The sequence below is a fragment of the Xyrauchen texanus genome, chromosome 4 (assembly GCF_025860055.1).
Source record: "Xyrauchen texanus isolate HMW12.3.18 chromosome 4, RBS_HiC_50CHRs, whole genome shotgun sequence".
Lineage (NCBI taxonomy): Eukaryota > Metazoa > Chordata > Actinopteri > Cypriniformes > Catostomidae > Xyrauchen > Xyrauchen texanus.
In genome coordinates, this window is record NC_068279.1 from 18,756,823 (window position 1) to 18,770,507 (window position 13,685).

The window sequence follows — 13,685 nt, forward strand, 5'->3', positions numbered from 1 at the left end:
CCAAAAATGATGATTCTAGCATAATTTACTCACCCTCATAAAATCTCAGATATGTATGTATTTCTTTCTTCTGCAAAAAACAAACAAAGATTTTAGAAGACTATATCAGCTAGTGTAAGTAAAGCTAAAAAAAAAAATCACATCAAAGCAATCCATACAACTTCAGATGTTAAAATCTATATCTTCAGAGGCGACATGATAGGTATGGTATTTAGAAACAGATTAATATTTAAGTCATTTTTACTGTAAATCTCCTCTTTCACTTTCACTTCCACATTCTTCCTTCTTTTCTTTTTTTTTGGCATTTCACATTCTCTGTGCATATCACCACCTACTGGTTGGTGCTGATCTAAAGTGGAGATTGATAGTATAAAGGACTTAATTATTGATCTGTTTCTAACCCACACCGATCATATTACCTGCCTTTTTGTTCTTTTTGGGGCTTCCAAGTTCTGGCCACCATTCACTTGCATTGAATGGATCTACAGAGCCAAGATTTTAAGCTAAAAGTCTTTATTAGTGTTCAGCAGAAGAAAGAAAGAATGATGAGATCATTTTCATTTTTGTGTGAACTATTCCTTTAATCAGCTTAATCCAAAGCTTAATCAGAATTTTGTTTACACTCACTATAACTAAATGTTACAGTTTATATAATATCTTTCATCAGTTTTGTCATGGAACAAAGTTTTTTTTTAATGAATGGGGTCAGTTGTAATTAATAGTAGTCTAACAACACTGTTATAATTGTCCCCATGCTGTCTGCCACAATGAAACTTAATATGCTATCAACACAATTCAGCACTGACACATGTCAATCAAACTAATAGCCAAGTAAACAGTGCCCATAACAAGGCTATTTCTGTTTCATTTGCATTAAAACGGACGACACAATCAAAAGTGTTCTGCAGATTAAAAAAAAAAAAAAAACACTTTTAGTTTTGGTTCCAGCTTTTCGGATTCGAGTTGGCTTCTCCAGCATGTTGTATAGATATGACAAGTACTGACACGTTCTTAGTGCATAATTTGGCATTTGGCAATTGGCAGGCCAATGAATAACAGCAAAAATTACTGAAGCAGCGTAGAAAGTCACTCAGCCGAATGTGGGTGTGAACCTAGTGACAGCAGAGTGTGACAGCTGCGCAGTGGAAACGACCTACCCCTTTAAAGAAAAGGAAAGTCCTTGCCAGCACTTTCACAGAAGCGCAAGTGAACTTTATAGATATCGGGCTTGTATTGTTTGCTGGTCTCCCTTTCAGATGCAGTTTATTCGGTGACCGTGTTGTATTAAAGCGAATATAAAACTATGGTAAGTTGCATTGTTATTGAAGCTTCGTGCTCTTCTCTTTGTTTAGCTATTTACTTTCGTTTTGGTGCTGCTGTATTGAAAGTGAAATAACGCTAAGTGGCTTAAATCAAACTAATACACAAACGGCTATCTCCTAATACAAATACGTAAACTGCCGTCTTCGTGTGCTTGCATCTATAAGTTAAATGCTAGACACAGAATACAAACATATATGAATGACATATGCTTATCGGGATAATACATCCAGATAAGCACCAACATAAGAATAATAAACACGTGCTTGCAGATATAACTATTTCACCTTATTTTTCAGATATTTTTTTTACAAATATTATTATTTTATTTTTAGTGTATCAGTTATAACATTGGACTTTGTGTTATTTTACACGGGAATTAGTTTTAAAAGCTGAATTACCACAGCAGCAGAGTGATTGTAAATTTAGCATCTTCTCCCATTTTAGCCTACTGTCTTAACCCACCGCTCTCTATTTTAAACTCTTCTGGAGTCATTCAAACGTAATATTGATATTTTTTCTTTTGGTCTTGGAGCAAATGAATAAGAGATAATAATATTTGCTGTGATCTCCCATTCACTCCCAGTCACCGCTGTCGAAGTTTACCCTGCAAACGTTTACTTCCGTGTTGCAAAACCCAGAGAGTGAAAAGGGTATTGCCTTGAGTGTTGTTATTGTGGTCAAAACTGGTTCATTTAATTTAATCATCTGATAAATATCTATGGCAGTTGATATGTGTGTTAGATATATTAGGTCTATGCCACTTTAAGTGGGTGAAATTATAAACGGACTTTTATGATGACTGGATGTGTTTTTACATGCTATATATAGAATAGCGACTTTCATTTCAATTAACTTTGAGGAATATGGTTTAGTGCAGACATACAGTATTTGAAAAGCACTGAAGGCTATTTTTTTTTTACATTTTGTTCTTTATGAGTTGTTCTCAGAATCTAAAACACAATTTTTTTTAAAGTCTTTTGAATGTCATTCAAGGCTGTAAGACTGTAACCCTTATTGTCGGTTCAGTTCAGGTGGCTTGAAATGATAACATCAGAAGTGTTGATCTGAAACACACAAGAGAGGGGGAATTCTGCGTAGTCTCAAGGAAATTCCAGATTCAGTATAGCAGCAATAGCAAAAGAGGAAGGAAGGAGGAAATGGATGTTAAAAGAGATGTGTATCCTGTAGTCCCAGTTCATAAGGCAAATACCGGTGAAAATTTAAATTGCCCTTAAACGTGTACCTCGGGTCTTTAGTGACCCGGGGCGTTATTCCACCCGCTGCACGTCATCCATTTTTTGAGATTGTGCCCACACCTCTTTAGTATTCCTCAACCTTACTCTTATGAATAGTGTAACAAAAATTACAAATATATATATATATGTGTGTGTGTGTGTGTGTATGTATGTATGTATGTATGTATATGTATGTGTATTTGTGTATATAAGTACTAAAAGTGTATATAGTGTCATTAGAGGCTCTAGGTATGTAATAGTGTTTCTTTCTTTATTTTTTTGCACTTCCATAAATCATATTTTTATGATTATTTCATATCTATACAAGTTTACTATTACAGGACATAATTTTTTGTTAATTACAAGAACAATTTGTACTATATTCATACAAATGACTACTATATCATGTGATTTTCTGTTTAACAATGGTGAATTATCAGTATTTATGAAAAATAAAACATCAACAAATATCAGAATATGTTCTATTCTAATATTATCTAATTGTCTTGAAAATGCTTTGAAAATGTTACATTATCTGGACATTTTGTAGATGCATTAGTGATGGATATATGTGCTGTCTCACTAAAGACCAGAGTATGTAATAATAGTTGGTGAAATGCCCATACATTTATTGGTAAATAACATTCTCTACTCTTCATTATACACCGATCAGCCACAATATTAAAACCACCTGCCTAATATTGTGTAGGTCCCCCTCATGCTGCCAAAACAATTGCATTCTGAGATGCTATTCTTCTCACCACAATTGTACAGAGCGGTTATCAGAGTTACCGTAAAAATCCCAGGAGATCAGCAGTTACAGAAATACTCAAACCAGCCCATCTGGCACCAACAATCATGCCACAGTCCAGATCACTGAAATATTTTTTTTCCCCATTCTGATGGTTGATGTGAACTTTAACTAAAGCTCCTGACCCATATCTGCATTATTTTATGCACTGCACTGCTGTCACATATGCTGATTAGATAATCGCATGGATGATTGTTGGTGCCAGATGGGCTGGTTTGAGTATTTTTGTAACTGCTGATCTCCTGGCATTTTCACACACAACGGTCTCAAGCGTTCACTCAGAATGGTGCCAAAAACAAAAATAATCCAGTGAGTGGCAGTTCTGCAGATAGCCACAGAGAATGACCACACTGGTTAAAGCTGACAATGTCTACTGTAATTCAGATAACTGCTTTGTACAATTGTGGTGAGTAGAATAGCATCTCAGAATGCTATTCTGAGATGCAGGTTGGCACTGTTTTGGCGGCATGAGGGGGACCTATACAATATTAGGCAGGTGCTTTTATTGTTGTGGCTGATCATGTATATGTAGCTTTTGTGAATATTTAGTGGATATATTTAAAGGTGAAGTGTTATTGATATCAGATCTCTAGTATGTACATTGGTTAAAATATGGAGCCAATTTAAGTTATTTTAAAGTATTTGTATTTTTTAGCACTTCAGTGCAATATGACTTTAAAAGGGGTCAATGCCTTAATTGTCAAACTGAAATGCTAAAAGAAGTTTTGTCATCAAGATTGACAGTGTTGTTTCCTCTGATCCTTTGGTCTATTGTGTATGAGCTCTTATGTGAGATGACATGAATAATAAGTAGCGTTTCCTGAGAAAACTATTTCATTTATGTTCGCCTGACGTTTCCCGTATACGATAGGCCACTCATCAGCTAAACCTTGACCTTGAGTCACTTACATCCTTCTGAGCACAAAGAGAGGAATTAACAGTCAGACTCCAATGATATAAAACGTGATTATATACTTGTGATGTTGTAGAGACCGCTAATGTTGAGGCAGTCATAATTTCCAAATGCCCCTATTCTGTGGTGTTTTCTCAAAGGTTTCATTGTTTTGATGCAGTAGCTTCTAGAAATGCAAAGTGCCTCTGTCTCTCCCTTGCTGTTCTTTTTTAAAATGTGGCTAGTCTTGTGAAAGAGCTGAGGCACTGTTTCAGAATTACATTCCCATAGCTTGTTGTAAACAGAGCTATGAGGCCAGGCCATTATCATTGGGGGCATCTAGGAAGTCTTCATTGTCTCTTTTTGGCATTAGTTGTTAAGTAGTTGACAAAGTCGTCATGTGCTTCTCTTGTCTTAACTACCTACAGTAGTGGAATATTCAATTAAATTCTAGAAACCAATATATTTTGTTGCACAAATTTATTGGATGATAATGTGTCTTAAAAAAAGACCTTGAAATACTTTAACTATAGTTGTGGTCAAAAGCTCACATTCAAAACTTGAGTCAACAATCACTTAAGTGGACTTGTTGTGTCCAGTCACATTTACCAATAGTTAAGGAATATTCTGAGATCAATATGAGTTAAAGGGAAAGTTCATCCAAAAATAAAAAAATTCTCCTCATCATTTACTATCTCAGTTCTGTAGGTCCAAAAATGCAAGTGAATGGTGGCCATAACTTTGAAGCTCCAAATTTCAAATAAAGTAGCATAAAAGTAATCCAGTGGTTAAATCAGAAACAATATGATAGGTGTGGTTGTGAAACAAATACATTTTAAAGTCCTGTTTTTTTTTTACAATACATTTCCGCCTTTGACCAGCCTCCCTTCTGGTTATTGCAATATCACTGCTCCTAAAGCATGTGGTGAATCTGAGCGGAGTAACTGCCGAATATAGGTGAAAAGTCAGGTAAGGGGACACATTGGTTCTAATTAGAATTTAAAATTACTTGAAATCTGAAATATTATGTGAGTGACATGCTTTTTAGTGAGCATTCGCTCTTAAAGAATCAGAATCAGAAAGAGCTTTATTGCCAAGTGTTCTCATGTACACAAGGAATTACTTTTGGTGATAGGAGAAACAACTGCACTCAGAACATTACAGTGAGGCACAGAATATAAATTCTGAATGTTCTCCTGAAGTCTACTATCATCTCCACTGTTTTGAGCCTGTTCAACTCAAGGTTGTTGTGACGAACCAGACAGCCAGCTGATCAACCTCCTGTCTACATGCAGACTTGTCACTGTCGTGGATGAGGCCGATGGCCATGGTGCTGTCTGCAAACTTCAGGAGCTTGACAGTGGGGTCTTTGCAGTGCAGTTATTCTTGTACAGGGAAAAGAGCAGTGGAGGGAGAACCCATCCCTGAGGAGTGCCAGTGCTAATAGTGAGGGTCCCGGATGTTAGTTTCCCCAGTCTCACTAGCTGCTGCCTATCTGTCGGAAAGCTGGTGATCCATCGACAGATTGGAGTGGGCACTGGGAGCTGGGTCAGTTTAGTTAAGAGAAGATCAGACATGTTGTTATTGAAGGCTGAACTGAAGTCCACAAATAGTATCCTTGCATAAGTCCCAGGTCTGTCGAGGTGTTGTATATAATGCAGTCCCATATTGACAGCATCATCCACAGACCTGTTTGCTCGGTAAGCAAACTCAGAGGTCCAGTGATGTCCTTCAGGTAGGCCAAAACCAGTCTCTCAAATGACTTCATGACCACAGACGTGAGAGCGACATGTCTGTAGTCATTAATCCTGTGATTTTGGGGACTGCAATGATGGTGGAGCATTTAAAGCAGCAGGGAACTTCACACTGCTCCAGTAATCTATTGAAGATCTTTGTGAAGATGATGGCCAGTTGGTCAGCGCAGACTTTCAGACAGTCAGGTGAAACACCACCTGGGCCTGAAGCTTTCCTAGTCTTTTGTTTCCGAAAGACCCGGCACACATCCTCCTTACAGATCATAAGTGCAGATTGAGTAGCATGAGGGGGTTCCAGGAGATGTTGGTGTGTGTGTGTGTGAAGTGAAGATCAGAGCGTGAAGACCATCAGGAACACAGTGTTGTTTACCAAGGAGTAGAGGATTGATGATCTAAAAATAAGATGACTATAAAAAAATAGGTGAACAGATTAAATATACATGAAATATGCTTGTTGCTGTATTCTTGGAGGTATTGTATTTGAGGCAGTGAAAAAATAATTATAAAACAATGCAGACACTTGATGAGTCTTTTGATTGAACTTGATTTAATAAATATTGTTAATATGAACTAACAAACTATTTATAGTATTTTGTGCTTATTTGCAGTGTAAGATAAAAGGTATTTCATATGCCTTCCTGTTAAGAAATCTGACAATTAACATATATAATATTTATTTTGTTTGGGCATATGTACGTAGCCTATACAAATTTGATGATAATAAACTGATTTAAGGAAAATATATGTTACATATACAACAACACTCATTTTTATGGAAGGCAGATTCTGCCAATTTTAAATAAATTAATTAAAAAAAAACCTGATTAACCATTTCATTATTAAAAAGTGTCCGCAAAAAATGTGCCAAAATAAAATTATTTGATTTTTACTTTACTTTTCATTATAACAATGCATTGCCCTTGCCAAATTATAAAACAAAATGTATGATTTGACATTTCATTTTCACTACAATCTTGAGGAAAGACTGCAATACATTTTTGACAAAGCTTTTTCTTTACATTCACACAATTATAGTGACAAATTTTAAATCCAAATGCAAAGTTCAGTTTTAACTTAATTTTTTAATTTGATCTTTTATTTATTTATTTTCATTTTCACATTTCAACATGAAAATTCTATGTTAATGAGTGAGTGGTGCTCAAGAGAGGATACATTAATACAATGCTTCTCACACTAGGGGGCTCATAGAGGTTGCAAGGGAGATGTTCATTCTATGTGTTCTTCCGTGAAGCCAAGAATCCACGATACAGCACTTTTCGGGACTCAAGAATTGTTATATAAAGATTACATTTAAAAATACCAAGCAAGCATTACAGGAAAAATGCAGTACTGATTTTTGTTTCATCAGCCAGCTGAATAAATGAACATAGCATTGTAATCACACTTGTAAATAGGTGCATCATGCTTGTAGCAGGCTTTATTTTGCAGATGTCTACAGGCAAAATAAATACATTAATTCAGCCGAATTGCATTGCTTCCCAACACAGCAAATTAAAACCCCAATATCCCCTCTATCATAGTATCAAAACTAGAGAAGGCATATATTAGTGATTTGTTTTATCAATAAGCATGTCTTTCCTAACTCAGCAAAATGAAAATGAAACATTTGATCTGCTTGGATCTAGCATATGGCATTATCATAGCATTCTACACTGACAATGTCATGCCACGATCAAGTAGTGAGAGTCTCAAACTCATGGAAAGTGTTTATTGAATTTATTTTCACCAAAGTCAGTGGTTTTGATTGGAATGCTTATTGATATAGGCTAAATATGGATGTAATTACAAAAAAGTAAGTTTCAAATTTGGATGAACTCAGAATCAGAATTCAAATTAAGTGCTTTTATAAAATTGTATGCTTCACATTTCTGCCTTAAAACCCACCAAAATCCATTCACTGTCATTGTAAATACCTCACTGCAATCTTGATTTTTGAGTTGAAAATAAGTCAAATAATCAGCGTTATGTCCAAATTATGTCACAAATAATGTCGATTGAGATTTTAATTTAAAAGGAATATTCATTTAAAAACCTGTTGCCATGCAGATAATGTTTGCCAATCTTCCCACCATTCCCACTGAGTATTTCATTTGTCCTCAGGAGAATGGGCAAAGTCGTCTCCGTCAGGCCCAGGAGGGTGTGGAAGAAGTGAAGGTTATCATGCTTGACAACCTAAACAAGGCTGACGAGCGTTCAGGAAAACTTGGGGAGCTAGAGAACAGAGCTGATCAACTACTGGAGAAGGTGTGTCTGTGTGACTTGTGAATCTGCTTTTAATTTATATTGATATTTTTGATATATGTAATTTTTTTATGCAACTAAAAACAGCTTTAAAAGTGCATACCCACGTATTTGCGCGTGCTATGAGGTTTTGTGACTTTTTATGGAATCTGATGACCATTAACTGGAATTCTGGATGTGTTCCAAGGCCTTACTTAATACATTTCTTGGGAAAAGCAAGGAAATGTCATATTGGGGTATATAAATACATTCTAGGCGGGGCGTACGGAAAAGAATGTACAATTTCCATCCTGAGTTTAGTTTGCTATGTTAATTTTAGAAAGCCATTTCCTTTTGCTATAAAATGAATGAAAACTTAGGGTGCAATAATAGGGTGATGGTGTGTGAACTGAGGGTGCAGGACATGCCGTATGATCAGGCAGCAAGGTCACTTTGTATGAACATTACATGTTTATCATACAGACATACTGAAAATCCCATTGGAGTCTTGGTTTGTGTCAGTTACTGGTCTTAAAAAATAAATACAATTATCATAACTGTTAGGGGAAAAAAGAGCACAAGTCTTGGCATTAACCCCATTCTCAAGTTCCACACTACTACCCATATTTTTTAAGATGGAGAACCTGGAGCAGTCCCCTGAAGCAGTCATAAATGATTTCAAAAATTGTAAAGTTGTAATTCTGAAAAAATTTAAAGAAGCTTTGAGTACATTTGGGTCATAAACAAGCTATTTAATTATTTAGAAGAAAAAAAACAATCACTTCTTATTATTTTTGGAATGTTAAAATTAGATGTTAATGTTTGTGCTTATTTCTTTTCAGAGCAAATCTTTCTCAAAGACCTCAACTAAGGTGAAACAGAAGAAGCGTTGGGAGAATAATAAATATAAATATATAATAGCAGCAGTGGTAGCTACAGTGATCCTCATCATAATTGTGGCTGTGGCTATGAGTTTGAGTAAGGAAGGTACAATCACACCCACAGTTAAATCGGAAGCAGAAGGAGGTGGCTAGAAGGTCAAACAAAGAGGATGAGTGACCTTTAAGGGGTTTTTAAAATGCCTCAAGGAGTCAGATTATTTGTGAGATACTTTTGTGAAAGTAAAAAAAAAAAAAAGTTTCATAGATCCATGAATGTACAACTGAAATTTGTGATGCTATTTACTATCAAAAGACTATGCTTTATAATGTTCTGGGTGATACGAAATGGTACCATGGAGTCTTCAGCTTTCACTTTAATTTTACAAATGGTAACACCCATATGTGGCACTAATGGTAACAATTTACATCCTGTTGGACTAGACAGATTTTAATAATAAATCTGGGAAATCAATGGTCATGTGGGTTTAAAGTGTCAGAAAATTAAAATGGACTGTTTAGAGAGAGTGCTCTACAGGGTGTTTCTCAATCTTTGTCCTTCATCTCGTTGGTTATTAAAGGGATAGTTTACCCAAATATAAAGATGATCTTATCATTTACTCACCCTTATGCTATCTCAGATGTGTATGACTTTGTTTCTTCAAACACAAACACTTTTAGAAGAATAGCTCAGCTCTGTGTGTCCATACAATATAAGTGAATGGTAATCAGAACTTTGGTAGCTCCAAAAATCATATAAAGGAAACATAAAAGTTATTCAGTGTTGAAATCCATATATTCAGAAGCCATATGATAGGTGTGGATGAGAAACAGAACAATATTTAAGTCCTTTTTTACTCTAAATATCCACTTAACTTTCACTTTCAGATATTAAAGTGAAACTAAACAGGCACCACATGTGACTTTCAGTTGTAAAAGTGAAAGTGGAGATTTAGAGTAAAAAAGATTTGCATTTTGATCTGTTTCTCACCCACAACTATTATATCACTTCTTGATTTGAATTTAACCACTGGAGTCATATGGATTACTTTTTATGCTGCCTTTATGTGATTTTTAGGGCTTCAAAATCTGGATACCTTTCACTCACATTGAATGGACCAACAGAGCTTAGATATTCTTCTAAAAGTATTTGTTTGTGTTCAGCAGAAGAAAGAAAGTCATACACATCTGGGATAGCATGAGTGTGAGTAAATTATAAGATAATTTTTTATATTTGGGTTGAACTATCCCTTTATTAAGTGGATAAATTTAGACATAACTTAAAATTAATAACTACAAATATTTCTAAACCATGCTGCTAAAACAGCACTCTATACCTGTCTGTAATCTGTATAATATAATTTGTATGTTTCTTTTGTAAATATATAATGTCTGTAAAAAAAGAAATGTTCTCAGCGTGCCTTTCTTTTGAAACACTTGTTGAGCTTTTGCACTGACTGTCAGTAACTGCTCTGCATGCAAAGAAGGGACGCAAGCGTCAGAGCAAGGCACTGGCTCACAGGCTTGTTTTTCAGTCTGTTTTTTTTTTTTTTATATATATATATATATATATGAGTGTAACATAAAATTGATACATATGGTTAGATATGTTAGGTTAGATATTTGTATTTTAAATATCTGGCTATTATAAATTGTAATGCAAACAAGCAATGGAGATGGAAAAATGCACACTGAGTAAATGCACAATTAGTGAGGGCAATATAATTACTGCAGGTGTAACAACGGCCCTGCTGAAATTGTACTGGCCCCTGGTAAACAGTTCCCTTTGAACGTAGAGTCTCATGCTTTTCAGAACACAACCTCCATAGCTAGAAATGTCAGCACCATAAATATGATGAACCTGTGAACTTGTAAAGCTGAGTTGGGCAAGGCAATATAGTTATGGCAGGTGTACCAATGGCCCTGTCCAAATTATACTGCCCCCCTGGTAAACAGTTCCCTTTGAGGATACATTCACATGCTTTTCAGGACAATGTGATGTACAGTACCTGTGATTTTGGAAGGTGTATCCAAAAAAATACACTCCTTTAAAATCCTGTTAAAGTTAATTGCTATTGATATAACTATTTATATGCCATGGCAAGGTGAAATAAACTGGGAGCAGAGATAAGAATAAACTATGTGCAAAAGTAAGCAAAACTTCACTTATTGCACATCCGATTACATTGCATGCAATAGAATAGAAAAAAAATGCATATTACAAAAGGGGTATAAATGTTAAGTATTGAGTAAAATTATTATATCCTTCAGCAGGATCATCTACTACATCTTTATTTTTTTTTTTTGAGAATTTGTGCAAGAATGCCATCCACAGACATTGACTGCACTCATTTCTAGTGCTTTAAAATAATCCCTTCCATTGTCAGATTTGTCAACATCATGTGTCTATCTCTAACAATGTTTATTTTGTCTTATGTAGGGTATTGTTCTATATACATATAATATGTTTTATTAATGTACTTTAGTTTTTAAATTTAAATTACACGTGTAAAACAGAATAAAGCTGATTACATTTTTATTAATTTTGTTCATATTTAAGTGCAATTGCAAGAGTCGATCTAGCTGATGTTATATTAAAATGACTGGAACTACGACATAACTGCATGTCAATTTACTTCAACTTGATTTTCACGGTTTTCATTCGTTACACGGGTGAAATTATTTGAATGTTCCACTCATGTGCATTAAACTTAACATTCAGATTACACAATTACACATAATCTTCACATTTTACACAAAGGCAATATACAACAATGCACATCACACGTGTACACAATATATGCTCAAATTCAAATAGCAAAATACTGAGTGTCTGTACTGCTTCATACATCACAAATGCGAAGCAGCTAAACATTTTATTAAACTGCAAAAGTTTATTCAAACAAATTCATTAAATGAATGCTTTTAAATATTCTTCAACAACACTGTAGATAGATGTTGTCTTGGTGTTAGTTGTGTGGAAAACATTGATTATAATCAGATTTGTAGACAGAAGATTACAGAATTGGGGATACAATCTTGTACAATCAGGCCAAATAAAGACTGACAAAGGAGATTAGAGTGGCTAAAAGAAACTATTCTGATGTGCTTTACAGTAGATTTGAAAGGCCCAGTCTCACACCCCACACCCGCTCTGACCCTCACAGCAAACAAACATTTACACATCCTGCCACGACCCTCCTCCATCAACCCCACTCTGCTATGGACTATATAAGCCCAGCTCTCTGTTCCCAGTTCTATCTGTCAGTGGATCACCAGCTTTCTGACAGACAGACAACTGCTAGTGAGAATGGGGAAATTCACCTCCAGCATATGTACAATCAGCACTGGTGCCCTCCAGGGATGTGTGCTCTCCCCACTACTCTTCTCCCTCTACACAAATGACTGCACTGCCAAGGACACCTCTGTTAAGATCCTGAAGTTTGCAGATGACACATATTTCAATTATATTCTTTAACATATCCTACCTCTTCTTCAATACATTACATCACCTGCACATAACTGTATATCTGTTTATAAAATATTCTAACATTATTGTGCTATTGTATATTTCTCTTTTTTATCTGTTATATCGTATTTTTTTATGGCACTACATGTACACTGTAAAAAATGTCAGTAAAGTTAACAGTAAAATAGTGTAAAAATGCTTCAGAAATAAAATATGAATTGATTAACAAATATTAACTGTAAAATATACAGTAAAATGTTTTATATTTTAAAAGTCAATACAGTAGTTTTTACAATACAATGATGTAAAAATTAAATAATTTAAATTTAAAAACAAAGATTTTCCTGTATAATTAATGGTAAAAAGAACAAGAGAGTACATGTACTTTTTTTCGGGCATTCCCGCAATTCCCTGCGTGACCCATTACATTTCATCATATTTTATGGGAATATTTATGTTTTATCATATTTGTAATATCAGTTATGTACACTGGGGTGTTCTGTGTTATATTTGATGTAATTTAGTTCGTGTTTACTGCATCATTTAAATCTCTCATGTGTCACCATGATGGTGTTTAGTGTTTGTGTGAATGATACTGAGCACTGTCTCAATATGTTTATTTGTCATTACTCCTAGAAGAGGCACTACTGATGAACTTCATGACATGTGCCCTTCTGTAGACACTACTGTGATTAACAAATACCTCATGAAGTAAACAACAGATTTTTACAGTTTAGGAAGGCAATACAATAACATAATTATTTATTTTTTTACTGTAAAATTTACAGGTTGTTATGTAAAGTGGTTTACATTTAACTGTATTTTTTACAGAATTATTCTGGCAACCACAGCTGGCAAAATATTTTTTTTACAGTGTATATATATATTGATGTATATGTTTGTATGCATGTATATATTTGCTCTGGCAAAGATTGAATTCAATTACGATTCTTTATTAAATTATATTTGGTCACAATTAGGTTTGATTTGACTCAGCTATTTTGGTACGATTCATAATTATTTTGAAAATTGTGCCTTTAATGCCAAATGTAACTGGAGGGACAACCAAACACTGTACCAGC

At 34.8% G+C, this 13,685-nt stretch overlaps 1 protein-coding gene across 2 annotated transcripts; it reads left to right on the top strand.

Moving 5' to 3' along the window:
* The first annotated feature begins 1,159 nt into the window (after positions 1-1,159).
* LOC127643235 (vesicle-associated membrane protein 5-like) lies at positions 1,160-11,652 on the top strand. 2 transcript variants are annotated; one of them, XM_052125883.1, is made up of 3 exons: positions 1,160-1,306; positions 8,137-8,280; positions 9,099-11,652. In XM_052125883.1, exons 1-3 carry the CDS (start codon positions 1,304-1,306, stop codon positions 9,288-9,290), a joined length of 339 nt encoding a protein of 112 aa, XP_051981843.1. In that variant the 5' UTR covers positions 1,160-1,303; the 3' UTR covers positions 9,291-11,652. The 2 variants fall into 2 exon arrangements, with proteins under 2 accessions (XP_051981843.1, XP_051981844.1); XM_052125884.1 differs by having other exon boundaries at positions 1,166-1,306; positions 8,140-8,280.
* Positions 11,653-13,685: the final 2,033 nt, after the last annotated feature.